The sequence below is a fragment of the Hyla sarda genome, chromosome 4, assembly GCF_029499605.1.
Source record: "Hyla sarda isolate aHylSar1 chromosome 4, aHylSar1.hap1, whole genome shotgun sequence".
NCBI lineage: Eukaryota > Metazoa > Chordata > Amphibia > Anura > Hylidae > Hyla > Hyla sarda.
Window position 1 is genome coordinate 177,092,104 of NC_079192.1, and position 12,808 is coordinate 177,104,911.

The 12,808-nt window shown below is 46.4% G+C and overlaps 1 protein-coding gene across 9 annotated transcripts in view; it reads right to left on the reverse strand.

Annotated features, from left to right (window-relative positions):
- HERC1 (HECT and RLD domain containing E3 ubiquitin protein ligase family member 1) overlaps positions 1-12,808 on the reverse strand; it is a 192,823-nt gene that overhangs the window by 141,645 nt on the left and 38,370 nt on the right. For all 9 annotated transcript variants that reach the window (XM_056572873.1, XM_056572870.1, XM_056572876.1 and 6 more), the window contains 6 exons: positions 12,618-12,762; positions 5,728-5,899; positions 4,518-4,652; positions 4,081-4,246; positions 3,868-3,993; positions 1,095-1,313 (listed from right to left, as the gene is read on the reverse strand). In XM_056572873.1, coding sequence (XP_056428848.1) covers positions 1,095-1,313; positions 3,868-3,993; positions 4,081-4,246; positions 4,518-4,652; positions 5,728-5,899; positions 12,618-12,762 — 963 coding nt within the window. The remainder of the gene's footprint in view (positions 1-1,094; positions 1,314-3,867; positions 3,994-4,080; positions 4,247-4,517; positions 4,653-5,727; positions 5,900-12,617; positions 12,763-12,808) is intronic.

A 12,808-nucleotide genomic window follows, 5' to 3' on the forward strand; every position in this document is an offset into this window, starting at 1 on the left:
TTTACAGTGATCCCTCAACTTACAATGGCCTCAACATACAATAGTTTCAACATACAATGGTCTTTTCTGGACCATCGTAAGTTGAAACCAAACTCAACATACAATGCTACAGACAGTCCAGATCTGTGAAACGTGTCAATGGCTGGAAGAACCAACCAATCAAAATGGGCATTCACTGGTAAAACCCCTGTATAGCTGAAGTGTATGCACTGACTGGTGTCTGGTATTACATGTTCTGTACACTTTACCTGTATCAGGGTTAGCTGCTCTTTTGGACACCAGGTGAGGGCGACTCCGTTACTTGTTTGGGACATTGCCTGTACTGTACAGGAGCCCTGAAGAAGCTCCTGTCCTCTACATAGACCAGTGTTTCCCAAGCAGGGTGGCCCCATCTTTTGCAAAACTACAACTCCCAGCATGCCCGGACAGCCTTTGGCTGTCCAGGCATGCTGGGAGTTATAGTTTTGCAACAGCTGGAGGCTCCATGTTTGGGAAACACTGACATAGACAGTGATTTACAGCTCCCAGCAGATCTTTATTACTTTTATATATAAGGATTTGCTTTATCTATATTAGTTATCTACTTATTTTTCTTTGTCACTTTTTCCTATTTTGGATGACATTTTGGTGCCTTTAGAACCAATTACCAGGTTTCCATAGAGTTATGGTCTCAACATACAATGGTTTCAACTTACAATGGTTTTCCTGGAACCAATTAATATTGTAACTTGAGGGACCACTGTAGTTATTGAATTATTTAGATGTGGTGAAAAAGCTAAAAAAAAAACTTAAAAACAAAAGATCCAGAAGGAAACCTAGCAGCCACACCTATTCAGACAGCAGGAAAAAGGAACAGACAATTTTTTCTACTACATGAAGTAAATTTCCCACTTTTGCCTCTGTGTGCCAAATTTATTAATGCCGTGCAACAATTTAGTAAATTTGTCGCACATAGTCAAAAATGAAGCAGAAAAAAACAGGGTAAAAACCAGACTACATAGTAAAAGATTAGTAAATGCCCCTCATCATGTTTTTAGTCTCCCCCACTCTGCCAGCTGAATGTTAATAATTACAATGCATCCATCTGTTCTCACCGTGTAGAAGCCCAGGTTTCGGAGAAGTGTCTTCATCAGGATCTCAGCCAGATGAGTGTCTGGATGGCTGGTCTGAGAAATGTAGCTAGGGTCAGATCCTAATCCATAAGAAAGAGGCAAGGATGAGCTGTCAGAATCAGAGGGAGAGCTGTATCCCAGTAAAGATGCCACATGTGTATGATCCTGCAAGCTTGTGAGGATGATATCTAGCTGCATTCTCTGAGGGAAAAAAAAATTAAATAAAATAAAAAACAGGAAGGTGAAAACTTTATACTCACGTACAATGTCAGAAAACAGTTTATTTTCATTTAGCATTTATGTCATTTGTAAAAACTTTTGTTTCCAGACATGTCAAAGGCTCAGTCCTGAGACCCATTGCAATTGTAATAGCCAGCTGAAACGCACTGTAGCTCTTGAAATGTCAGGACAACATGTTTAGAAGGTTTACAAATGACACTAACACTTTAAGCACCCTTAAGGACACAGCCCATTTAAGTCTTAAGGACAAAGCATTTTCATTTTTTCTTCCTTGCTTTCTAAAATCCATATCAAAATTATATAAAAAATAGTATGCTTTAAAATCTCTCTATTCTGACACCTATAACTCTCATTTTGCCATATACATAAATTATAAGGTTGAAAAAAGACCAGAGTCCATGTAGTTCAACCTATATCCCAAATGAATCCCTACTGAGTTGATCCAGAGTACGGCAAAAAAATCTTAAGATGAAAAAATTCCTTCCCGACTCCAAATATGGTAGTCAGAATTACTCTCCAAAAAATGCATCCAGACCCCTTTGGAACTATTTTACCGAGTTCACAATGACCACCTCCTCCAGGAGAGAGTTCCATAGTCTCACTGCTCTTACAGTAAAAAAAAACACAATCTGAAAGATTCCCCCTTGTTATAGATACAGTCCTGGGTATAAATTGATCATGGGAGATATACAGGGCTGTATAAGGGCTTACTTTTTTTGTGCCTTGATCTGAAGTTTTTATCGGTACCATTTCTGTGTATGTGAATTTTTGATCACTTTTTATTTCTTCATTTCTCTGGGATGTGAGGTGTCGAAAAAGCAGCAATTCTACCTTTTAATATTATATTTTGATAGTTCAGACATTTACACAAGCACAGATACCAAATCTGTTTATTAATAATTTTTTTAACACTTTTTTAGTAGCTTTTTTTCCCCACGTATTTGGTATACTTTTTATGTCCCATGGGGGACTATTTATCCCCTTAAGGACGCAGGACGTAAATGTACGTCCTGGTGAGGTGGTACTTAACGCACCAGGACGTACATTTACGTCCTAAGCATAACCGCGGGCATCGGAGCGATGCCCGTGTCATGCGCGGCTGATCCCGGCTGCTGATCGCAGCCAGGGACCCGCCGGCAATGGCCGACGCCCGCGATCTCGCGGGCGTCCGCCATTAACCCCTCAGGTGCCGGGATCAATACAGATCCCGGCATCTGCGGCAGTTCGCGATTAAAATGAACGATCGGATCGCCCGCAGCGCTGCTGCGGGGATCCGATCATTCATAACGCCGCACGGAGGTCCCCTCTCCTTCCTCCGTGTGGCTCCCGGCGTCTCCTGCTCTGGTCTGTGATCGAGCAGACCAGAGCAGGAGATGACCGAAAACACTGATCTGTTCTATGTCCTATACATAGAACAGATCAGTATTAGCAATCATGGTATTGCTATGAATAGTCCCCTATGGGGACTATTCAAGTGTAAAAAAAAATGTAAAAAAATGTAAAAGTAAAAGTAAAAAAAAAGTGAAAAATCCCCTCCCCCAATAAAAAAGTAAAACGTCCGTTTTTTCCTATTTTACCCCCAAAAAGCGTAAAAAACATTTTTTATAGACATATTTGGTATCGCCGCGTGCGTAAATGTCCGAACTATTAAAATAAAATGTTAATGATCCTGTACGGTGAACGGCGTGAACGAAAAAAAATTTAAAAAGTCCAAAATTCCTACTTTTTTAATACATTTTATAAAAAAAAAAATTATAAAAAATTTATTAAAAGTTTTTTATATGCAAATGTGGTATCAAAAAAAAGTACAGATCATGGCGCAAAAAATGAGCCCCCATACCGCCGCTTATACGGAAAAATTAAAAAGTTATAGGTCATCAAAATAAAGGGATTATAAACGTACTAATTTGGTTAAAAAGTTTGTGATTTTTTTTAAGCGCAACAATAATATAAAAGTATATAATAATGGGTATCATTTTAATCGTATTGACCCTCAGAATAAAGAACACATGTCATTTTTACCAGAAATTGTACGGCGTGAAAACAAAACCTTCCAAAATTAGCAAAATTGCGTTTTTCGTTTTAATTTCCCCACAAAAATAGTGTTTTTTGGTTGCGCCATACATTTTATGATATAATGAGTGATGTCATTACAAAGGACAACTGGTCACGCAAAAAACAAGCCCTCATACTAGTCTGTGGATGAAAATATAAAAGAGTTATGATTTTTAGAAGGCGAGGAGGAAAAAATGAAAACGTAAAAATTAAATTGTCTGAGTCCTTAAGGCCAAAATGGGCTGAGTCCTTAAGGGGTTATAGAAATCCTTAGATTATTACTGTTCAGTGCAATGCTATGAGCAGGTGAGGGGACCAACATCCACCACCTTGGCGATTAGATCAGCCATTAGAAGCACTGCACTACCGCAGATGTTGTGATCTGTATTGATCACAGCATCTGAAGGGTTAATTGCAGACATTAGCACAAAAACCTGCATGTATTTGAAAATGCATATACCTGTCCCTTAGAGAGACTTTCCCATCTATCAGGACCCTGAGGCAAGAGGGAATGCAGCAACTCCATCCTTTCACGTAAAGGAGGCAGCAGCATGGTTGCTCCAACTGAAAGAGTCTCAATCACAACCTAAAAAAAATAAATATAAATCAAAAGAGAATAATTATAATGATTCACTTATGTATATTATGAGATAAATGAATTACAAGATATTACCTCCTGAATCTCATCTGGCACACTTGCATCCATTAGCCGGAACAGTAAGTTGCGAAGGGGGCCAGCTTGACGACCCAAGATGCTGGTAGCAACCCCGCCAGCTAAAGCAAGAGCTAGATGATTTGAGAGCATTTTCAAGCACAGCTTTAAAAAGTGATGATGTTCTCTAGAAGAAACAATAATTACATAAGGTGATAAGGCGTGAAAAAGTTGACTATTACTAAGGCAATAAGTAAATTGTGAGCAGTAAAGATATAAAGTATTGACTATAACCTTGATGACTTTTTCTAGTAAAGAGTAACTTTAATACAAAGATAAAGACAAAACAAACTCAAATGTAAAATGATATCAAAGCAACATTTTCCACTACTAAAGATTTTTAGCGGATATCTATTACAAATTTCTCAATCCAACATCCCTTAAAACACGATGAATACCTGGATGATGGGAAAGGAGAAGGTGGGACGTCACTATTAATTTTCTCACAGTATCGTTCTAAGAAGGATCGCAAATGGAAGAAAGTGCTCTCTTCTAGGTCAACACAGTATGGACGATGCCATGCAACCACTTGTCTGGAAGGGAGAGGGTGCAGAAGAGTGATTCGCTCAGAACACTATGAGTCAATCATTGTTATGAAAAAAACAAAAAATTTAATAAAAATAAAAGGGAACACATATGCCTATATTTTATCTGAATCTACTTTTACCACTGTAAAAAAATTATTTTTTTTTTAAATGTAAAACTCTACATTCCACTGTATGCTCTGCAATGTATTTACACTTTACTGATCCTTGGTAGTATAAGTCAAGAGCCAAATTCACAATTCTGCAGCTCTAACTTGCTTGAAAATAAGAGCCAGAAAAAGTAAAGAATTAGTAAAGTTTACTCAAATATTTTTTAAGATTAAAACTACATATAAAAATGTCAAAATAGTGTTAAAACATAAATGTCAAACTAAATTTGGTGATATGCGCAAGCTTTGTACTGTGGCGAGCACGATCTTGCGATGACCAAGCAAGCTGGGATGACGTGCTAAGTCACGATCGTGTGATACTTGGTGTTATCATGTAGCAACATTTCATTGGTCCAAGATCAAACAGTTATTTAAGGCTGGGGGAAGCGTTCTAATGCCAGTAACCTCATAGGCCTTGTAAAAGCAGGTACACCAGTGAAACGTCAGGGAGGTTATAGTAGCGTTTTGGTTATGCAGGAACGCCAATCATATAAATAGATGAAAGTGGAATGTGATAGATTCATTGTTTAAAGCAATATCGCATCAGTGCAATCAGCAAACACACATTAGGCAATAATGACTGGTACTGGTGAGAGCAGTACCTAAGTATAAGCCGCACAACACCGTCATTTTCATCTTTACTCTGAGCACTCATTATTTAGCTTTAAGAAGCACAATAAAGGAATTACATTTTAGAGGGTGGTAGATTGGGGTCCCCAGTTAATGGTTTTCCACACAGGGGTTAACCCCTTAAGAGTTGTAAATTGCATTCAAGTTGCCCTGGGATCTTCAGAGACATTGTTATTGGTCTACTACTGCCAATGCCCATCCAGAGCTGCTGTAGAACATTGCATAACACTGTTGAATAGTCTGCAGCTCAGTATTCATCCCAGACAACAAACATTTGTGCTTACCTATCTCTAGGCAGAGTCGTCCATGCCAGGCTGTGGGATGTACCTGCAGAGATCTGCTGTATAGCCACTCCATCCAGCCCACTCACTTTTTTTGGTTTAGTAATGGGGCCTGTTGAATTTCCTTGTCCACACTGTCCCATCGAATTATTGCCCCATGCATAAACTTCATTATCTGGTAAAAAAAAAAAAAAATGGCTGTACTTCAACCCCGCACACAAAAAAAAGGAGATTTTTGTTTACTTATCTTAAAATCTCTTTCTTGAAGGATCCATTGGGGGACACAGACCGTAGGGTGTATGCTGCTGTCTCTAGGAGGTGTGACACTATGGTAATAAAAATTTTTTTTTTTTAAATAATATTAAAAAAATCGGCTCCTCCCAGCAGGATATACCCGCCTTCAGGCTCTGAGCTAATCAGTTTAGGTTCCAGAGCAATAGGAGGAGACCAACAGGTCAAAGAAAAACCCAAAACTGTCCGAGAACCAGCAGAAAAAAACATAACTGAACACACCCTCGGACAGAGAACCAAAAGGAAAATCCCAAAAAGGGCGGGTGCTGTGTCCCCCAGCTGTGTCCCCCAATGAATCCTTCGAGAAAGAGATTTTACGGTAAGTAAACACAAATCTCCTTTTCTCTATCGGCTCCTTTGGGGGACGCAGACCGTGGGACGTACCAAAGCCGTTCCTTGGGTTGGCAGATAAGCAGTCAGGCAGACGGCCGATCCACTGCCGCCTGCAACACTTTACGACCCAGACTAGCATCAGCCGATGCGAAAATATGAACTCGGTAAAACCCCGAGAAAGTGTGCAAAGATGACCAGGTAGCCGCCTTGCAAATCTGCGAGGTCGAGGCTCTATTCTGGAGAGCCCAGGATGCCCCAACAGAACGGGTAGAATGAGCCACAACCCTGAAAGGAGGAATCTTCCCCTTACAGCGATAGACTTCCGAAATGACGGACCGAATCCACCGAGAAATGGTGGCCTTGGAAGCAGGTTGTCCTTTGCGACGACCTTCCGTAAGGACGAAAAAGGAATCACACTGACGAAAAGAAAAAGTGAAGGAGAGATAAGACTGAACAGCCCGAACTACATCCAGCTTGTGTAGTAAGCACTCCTTAGGATGAGAAGGAGCAGGACAAAATGACGGGAGGACAATGTCCTCATTGAGGTGAAAGGCCGAGATCATCTTAGGCAAAAAGGAAGGATCTGGCCGGAAAACAACCTTGTCCTGGTGGATCACCAGAAACGGAGAACGGCAGGAAAGAGCTGCCAATTCAGACACCCTCCGGATGGAGGTGATAGCAACAAGAAACGCCACTTTCCAAGAAATCAGGCGGAGAGACACCTCTCTAAGGGGCTCAAAGGGTGCACCCTGGAGGGCACTCAGATCCAAATTCAAGTCCCAAGGAGGAGAGGGTGACCGATAAGGAGGAACAGCATGCGCCACTACTTGAAGGAAGGTCCGGACATGAGAAATAGAAGCCAGGGGCCGCTGGAAAAGAACAGCAAGGGCAGAAACCTGACCTTTAAGTGAACTGAGAGACAACCCCAGTTCCAACCCTGACTGCAAAAAGGACAGAAGACGGGGAACCGAGAAGGTTACCGGGGAGAAGTCCTGAGCTTCACACCAACGAAAATAAGACCGCCAAGTACGGTGGTAAATTCTTGCAGAGGAGGCCTTACGAGCCTTGAGCATGGTGTGAATGACTTGGGAAGAGAACCCGCGGGCCCTCAAAACCCCGGTCTCAACCGCCATGCCGTCAAATGCAGCGACTGTAAATTGGGGTGGCAAAGAGGACCCTGAGAGAGCAGGTCCGGGCGGAGCGGAAGGCGCAGTGAAGCGTCGTCCAGGAGCCTGACTACGTCGGCGTACCACGACCTTCGGGGCCAATCTGGAGCTATCAGAATGGCGGGGACGTCCTCTGCCTTGAGCTTCCTCAGCACCCTGGGAAGGAGCGGAAGAGGAGGGAACAGATAGGGTAGGGCAAACCCCGCCCAAGGAATCACTAGGGCATCTACGGCCAAAGCCTGAGGGTCCCGGACTTTGACACAAAAGGAAGGATCTTCCGATTGTGCCGGGACGCGAAGAGGTACACGTCCGGAATGCCCCAGAGGTTGCAGAGCTGCGCGAAGACCTCCGGATGTAGAGACCACTCGCTGGGGGTTGGGTGAGGACCGATTGAGGAAGTCCGCTTCCCAGTTGAGCACTCCTGGAATGTGAATCACCGAAATGGCGGGAACCTTGCTCTCCGCCCAGATGAGAATCTTGGTCACCTCGGCCATGGCTGCCGAGCTGCGAGTGCCACCCTGTCGATTTATGTACGCCACGGCCGTGGTGTTGCCGACTGAACGCAGACAGGACGGGACTGAAGACTGGACTCCCAATGAAGAAGACAAAGAAGAATCGCCCGTAATTACAATATGTTTATCGGAAGAAGGGTCTCCTGGGGAGACCAGAGTCCCTGAACTGTCCAAACCCTGAACACGCCGCCCCAGCCAGACAGGCTGGCATCCGATGTAACAACCTGCCAGTGAAGGGGAAGAAACGACCGCCCTTGCAGAAGAAGGGGGGAGTGGAGCCACCAGAGCAGAGATTGACGGACCCTGCGAGGGAGAACAATCTGACGATCGAGGGACAGAGGAGACTTGTTCCATCGAGAGAGAATCGCCAGTTGAAGGGGGCGGTAATGAAACTGGGCAAAGGGTATGGCCTCCATAGTTGCCACCATCCGACCCAGGACTTCCATACAAGTGCGGATGGAGACTGATACCTGGGTCTGAAGGGAGTGGACCCCCGACCGGAGCGCCAGATGTTTGTCTGGCGGAAGACAAATTCGGGCAGAGGCCATGTCGAATCGAAGTCCCAGGAAGGTTAGAGACTGGGTAGGATAAAGGACTGACTTGTCCCGGTTGACCATCCACCCGAAGCGAGTCAGAGTGTGGAGAGTGACGTCCAGATTCTCCAGAGTCTGGGCTCTGGTTGGAGCCTTGATGAGAAGGTCGTCCAGATAGGGTATCACCGAGATTCCCCTCGACTGTAACCGGCCCATCACTGGCGAAAGGATCTTTGTAAAGACCCGAGGAGCCGTGGCTAGACCGAAGGGGAGGGCTACGAATTGAAAGTGCCCCTCCGGAACCGCAAAGCGGAGGTACCGATGATGGCCTGGAAATATTGGTACATGGAGGTAGGCGTCCATGATGTCCACCGATGAAAGGAACTCTCCTTGTTCCAGGGACGTCACCACCGAACGGAGAGATTCCATTTGGAAGTGGCGGATGAGAAGGTGACGGTTGAGACGCTTGAGGTCTAGGATTGGTCGTATAGAACAGTCCTTCTTGGGGACCACAAAAAGATTTGAATAGAAACCCCGAAACCGTTCCCCTAGAGGAACGGGAACGATAACCCCCTGGAGAAGCAGAGACTGGAGAGCTGCTCGAAATTGCTTCGCCAGAGGAGGAGACCGGGGGGCCCGGGATCGAAAAAAGCGATCCCTTGGAAGGGAGGCGAATTCGATTCGGTAACCGTTGACCCAAGAGTCCTGAACGTGTTAGGTCCAGATGTCTTGAAGCAAGAGACGACCTCCCACCCGAGAAGAAACCGCGGGTGGGGGCCTCACTTCATGCAGAAGTGGGTTTGCGGTTGCCTGATTTAGGCGCAAAACGGCCGGACCGGTTGAAGTCAGACTTCCAAGACGGACGTGCCCGGAACGAGGGAGCCTTCTTGTACCGCGAAGGCGCCTGCCCGGACCCTTTGCTGGAGCCAGAGGTCCGAAAGGACCGAAAGGAAAAGGACTTCCTTTGGGAAGTAGGGCGAGCCTTATTATGAGGTAACAAGGAACTCTTACCTCCCGTTGCCACAGAGATGATCTCATCAAGGCGTTTGACAAAAAGACGGCCACCCGTAAAGGGAAGCTCAGTGAGAGACCTTTTGGAAGCGGCATCCACATTCCAAGCTTTAAGCCACATAGAGCGGCGGAGAGCCGCTAGGTGACCCACAGCAAAGGCAGAAAAACGGACTGACTGTATGGAAGTTGCGCACAGAAAGTCCCCAGCTTTAGAGCATTGGAGAGCCGGAGCAGATAGATTCTCTGGGGGGGATCCCGCTAAGATATCCTGATGGAGCTTTTGGCACCACTCCGACAGGGCCTTGCATACCCATGTCAAGGCGAAGATGGGAATTAGAGAAGAGCCAGGTGCTTCAGAAGCAAACTTTGCTAGGAATTCTACCTTGTTGTTCGTGGGATCCTTGAAGGCAGTGGCATCTGCCAGAGGCAGTGTAGTCGCCTTAGAGATCCGGGAGATTGGTGGATCCACTGAGGGAGGGGAAACCACCTTAGCGACAAAGTCCTTGTCAAATGGATAACGTTCTTGAATTGTCTTGATTCCAGGGAACCTCTTGTCTGGATGTTTCCATGCAGATTCCAGAATGTCGTCAAAGTCAATGTGAGAGCTGAACCTTTGAGGTGCTGGCTTAGCACGAGGAAAGGATACTCCTGGATTGACATCCGTAGATCCTGGGTCCTCTAAGTGAAAGGTGTCTCTTATGGCTGTCACCAATGAGTTCACCGTTGCAAGGGAGTCTGAGCGGTCCTCTGAGTCAGATGCCAGCTCGGAAGCCTCGTCCACCAGTTCACCAGGGGAATGTGAATGAGTAGAGGCAGTCCTGGAGGGGGGGCAACCCTGACCGGGTACGCGGTTCTGGTGTGGCAGAGCGGCGACTCCGAGAACGTCCTCTGGAGGAGCGACGTTTGTGCGCAGATGACAGGGGGGGGGGGGGGCGGGACCCACGAGGGGAACGCTCACGTCCATCTGAAGACTCAATGGAAGAGTCAGACAAGGCACCCCCTAGTACGCTTGTGAGGGCGTGAAGTATGTGGAGACGAGGAGCGGGCCCTCTCAGAGGTCCTGTGCAGGGAAGACCCACTTCCGCAGGCGGACACCACTTCCCGGGAGGCCTCAGCCACCAAACAGGAGACTTGGGTCAAGTCAGCCATATACTGGGTCAGTGAAGAAACCCAGGCTGGTGGAGCGGCTGAACCCACCGGGACCGAAAGGGCATCAGGGGGTACCAGGGGGTCTGGGGGAGCAGTGGAGCAGGCAGGGCATGTGGGCACAGCAGAGCCAGACATCTTGGTATTACAGTGCTTACAGACAAAATAAGTCACTGAAGTTCCAGGTTTCTGTTTAGAGGGAGGAACAGCTCTGGGTACGGGCATAATGTGGAAAAAGACAGGAACTTTGTCACCCTAGTCTGTGTCCCCTGTCAGCTGCAGTGAGGAGAACTCGCTCCGTGCAGCTAGAGTGAAGGAACAGGCCAGCCAATAGGAAGAGAGGGGCGTGCCTGAAGCAAGGCACTAACTAACTGACCCCTTCTTACTGAAAATCGCGCCCACGGCACTGATTGGAGGCTGCTTCGCACCTCTGAGAGCTCCCAGCCCTGTGGGCGAAGCTATAGACCGGCAGAGAAGAACTGTAATGGCGCCCACTCCTTGTCCCGAGCGCACATGTCAGCCGCATATGTGCTCGGGGGAATAGAGAGGGCAGCCTAAACGCCGGCAGAGACTGCAGGAGAAAGAAAGCCGGCGCTGAAGCGCCCGGCCCGTACCAGCATCGCGGCTGTCAGCCACGTATAAGGCGCTGCTGGCAAAGTGAAAGCAAGCCGGCGCTGAGAGCGCACGGCCCGTAACAGCGCCGCGGCTGACAGCCGCATATAAGGTGCTGTGGACATAGTCGCACTAAACACACACACACACAAAGTGAAGTGCCCCATATATTACATGCCCCCTCAGGTGCCACTGCTCCCCCAGTATAAGTCAGCCCCATAACCTGAAAGGTGGGCCAAAAGAGGGGTCTCCAGAGGTTGCAAGTCCGTACCTATGGAGAAAAAGGGGGAAGTACTTACCTCAGTCAGAAGAACTTACCTAATGGAGTCTTCAGTGAAGTCTTCAGTCAGCTTTAGTTACCTGCATCACGCCTGGCTGCTATGCGTGAGCGAAGCGAGCAGGGAAATAGGGGGACCCGGACCCATGAGGTACCAACCCAGGCGCTGACCGTTGGCGAGGGGGGGGGTGGGGGGTGAACAGCGCATATACGCAATGTCTGTGCCCCCTTACTCGCAATGGGGAAACAGGGAACCGGAGTCCCTGAGCCCCCACCTGAAAACAGAAAAGAAAAAGGAATTTTAAAAAACTAACACGTCCCTATACTAGGAAAACAAAAAAATCAGAAGACCTGGTCTGGAGAATTCATGATCATGTCCACCTCCTTCAGACACTAAGCTTAAACTGATTAGCTCAGAGTCTGAAAGCGGGTATATCCTGCTGGGATATACCCGCTTTATTACCATAGTGTCACACCTCCTAGAGACAGCAGCATACACCCCACGGTCTGTGTCCCCCAATGGAGCCGATAGAGAAATTTAATGTGTAATTCCATGATATAGTTATAGGGATACTAAGGAAAAGTCAACTTATGGATAGGGCATAAGTGTCTGATCATGGGGGATCCGACCACTGGGACCCCTGCAATCTCCTGTATGGGGCCCAGCAACCCTTGCTTCTGAGACAAGCGGGAGTGATGGCCTGCTCAATCACCATCTGAGGGTGGGGGCTGGAGCGTTCCGAGTACAGATCACTTATTGGGCCCCCGTACAAGAGATCAAGTGGGGCCCAGCGGTTGGACTCTCCACGATCAGACACGTATCCCCTATCCTGTGGATAGAAGATAAGCTGACTTCCACTAAGCACACCTTTAAGTGAATTTTTAATATGCATTGAGAACAGAAAAATGTTAAGTGAGAAACTACAAACTTACTTCAACCTATACAATATCTCTGCCAAACTGTTTTCAACCATGTTATAAGAATTGAGGATACTAAAATAAATCACAGTACCATGTGAAAGTGCAAGACAGTGGCTGTCTCCTATAGAAATGTCCACTATTCTTGTGGCAGCTAGCTCTTCAATAAGTTTGGGACGCAAGGCAGTTGCTTCTGAAGATCCACAACCCAGGCAGGCTCCACAGCCCCATGCATAAACCTGAAGACAAGAAAAGGAAAATGTTAAAAGGATCTACAGTCGAACT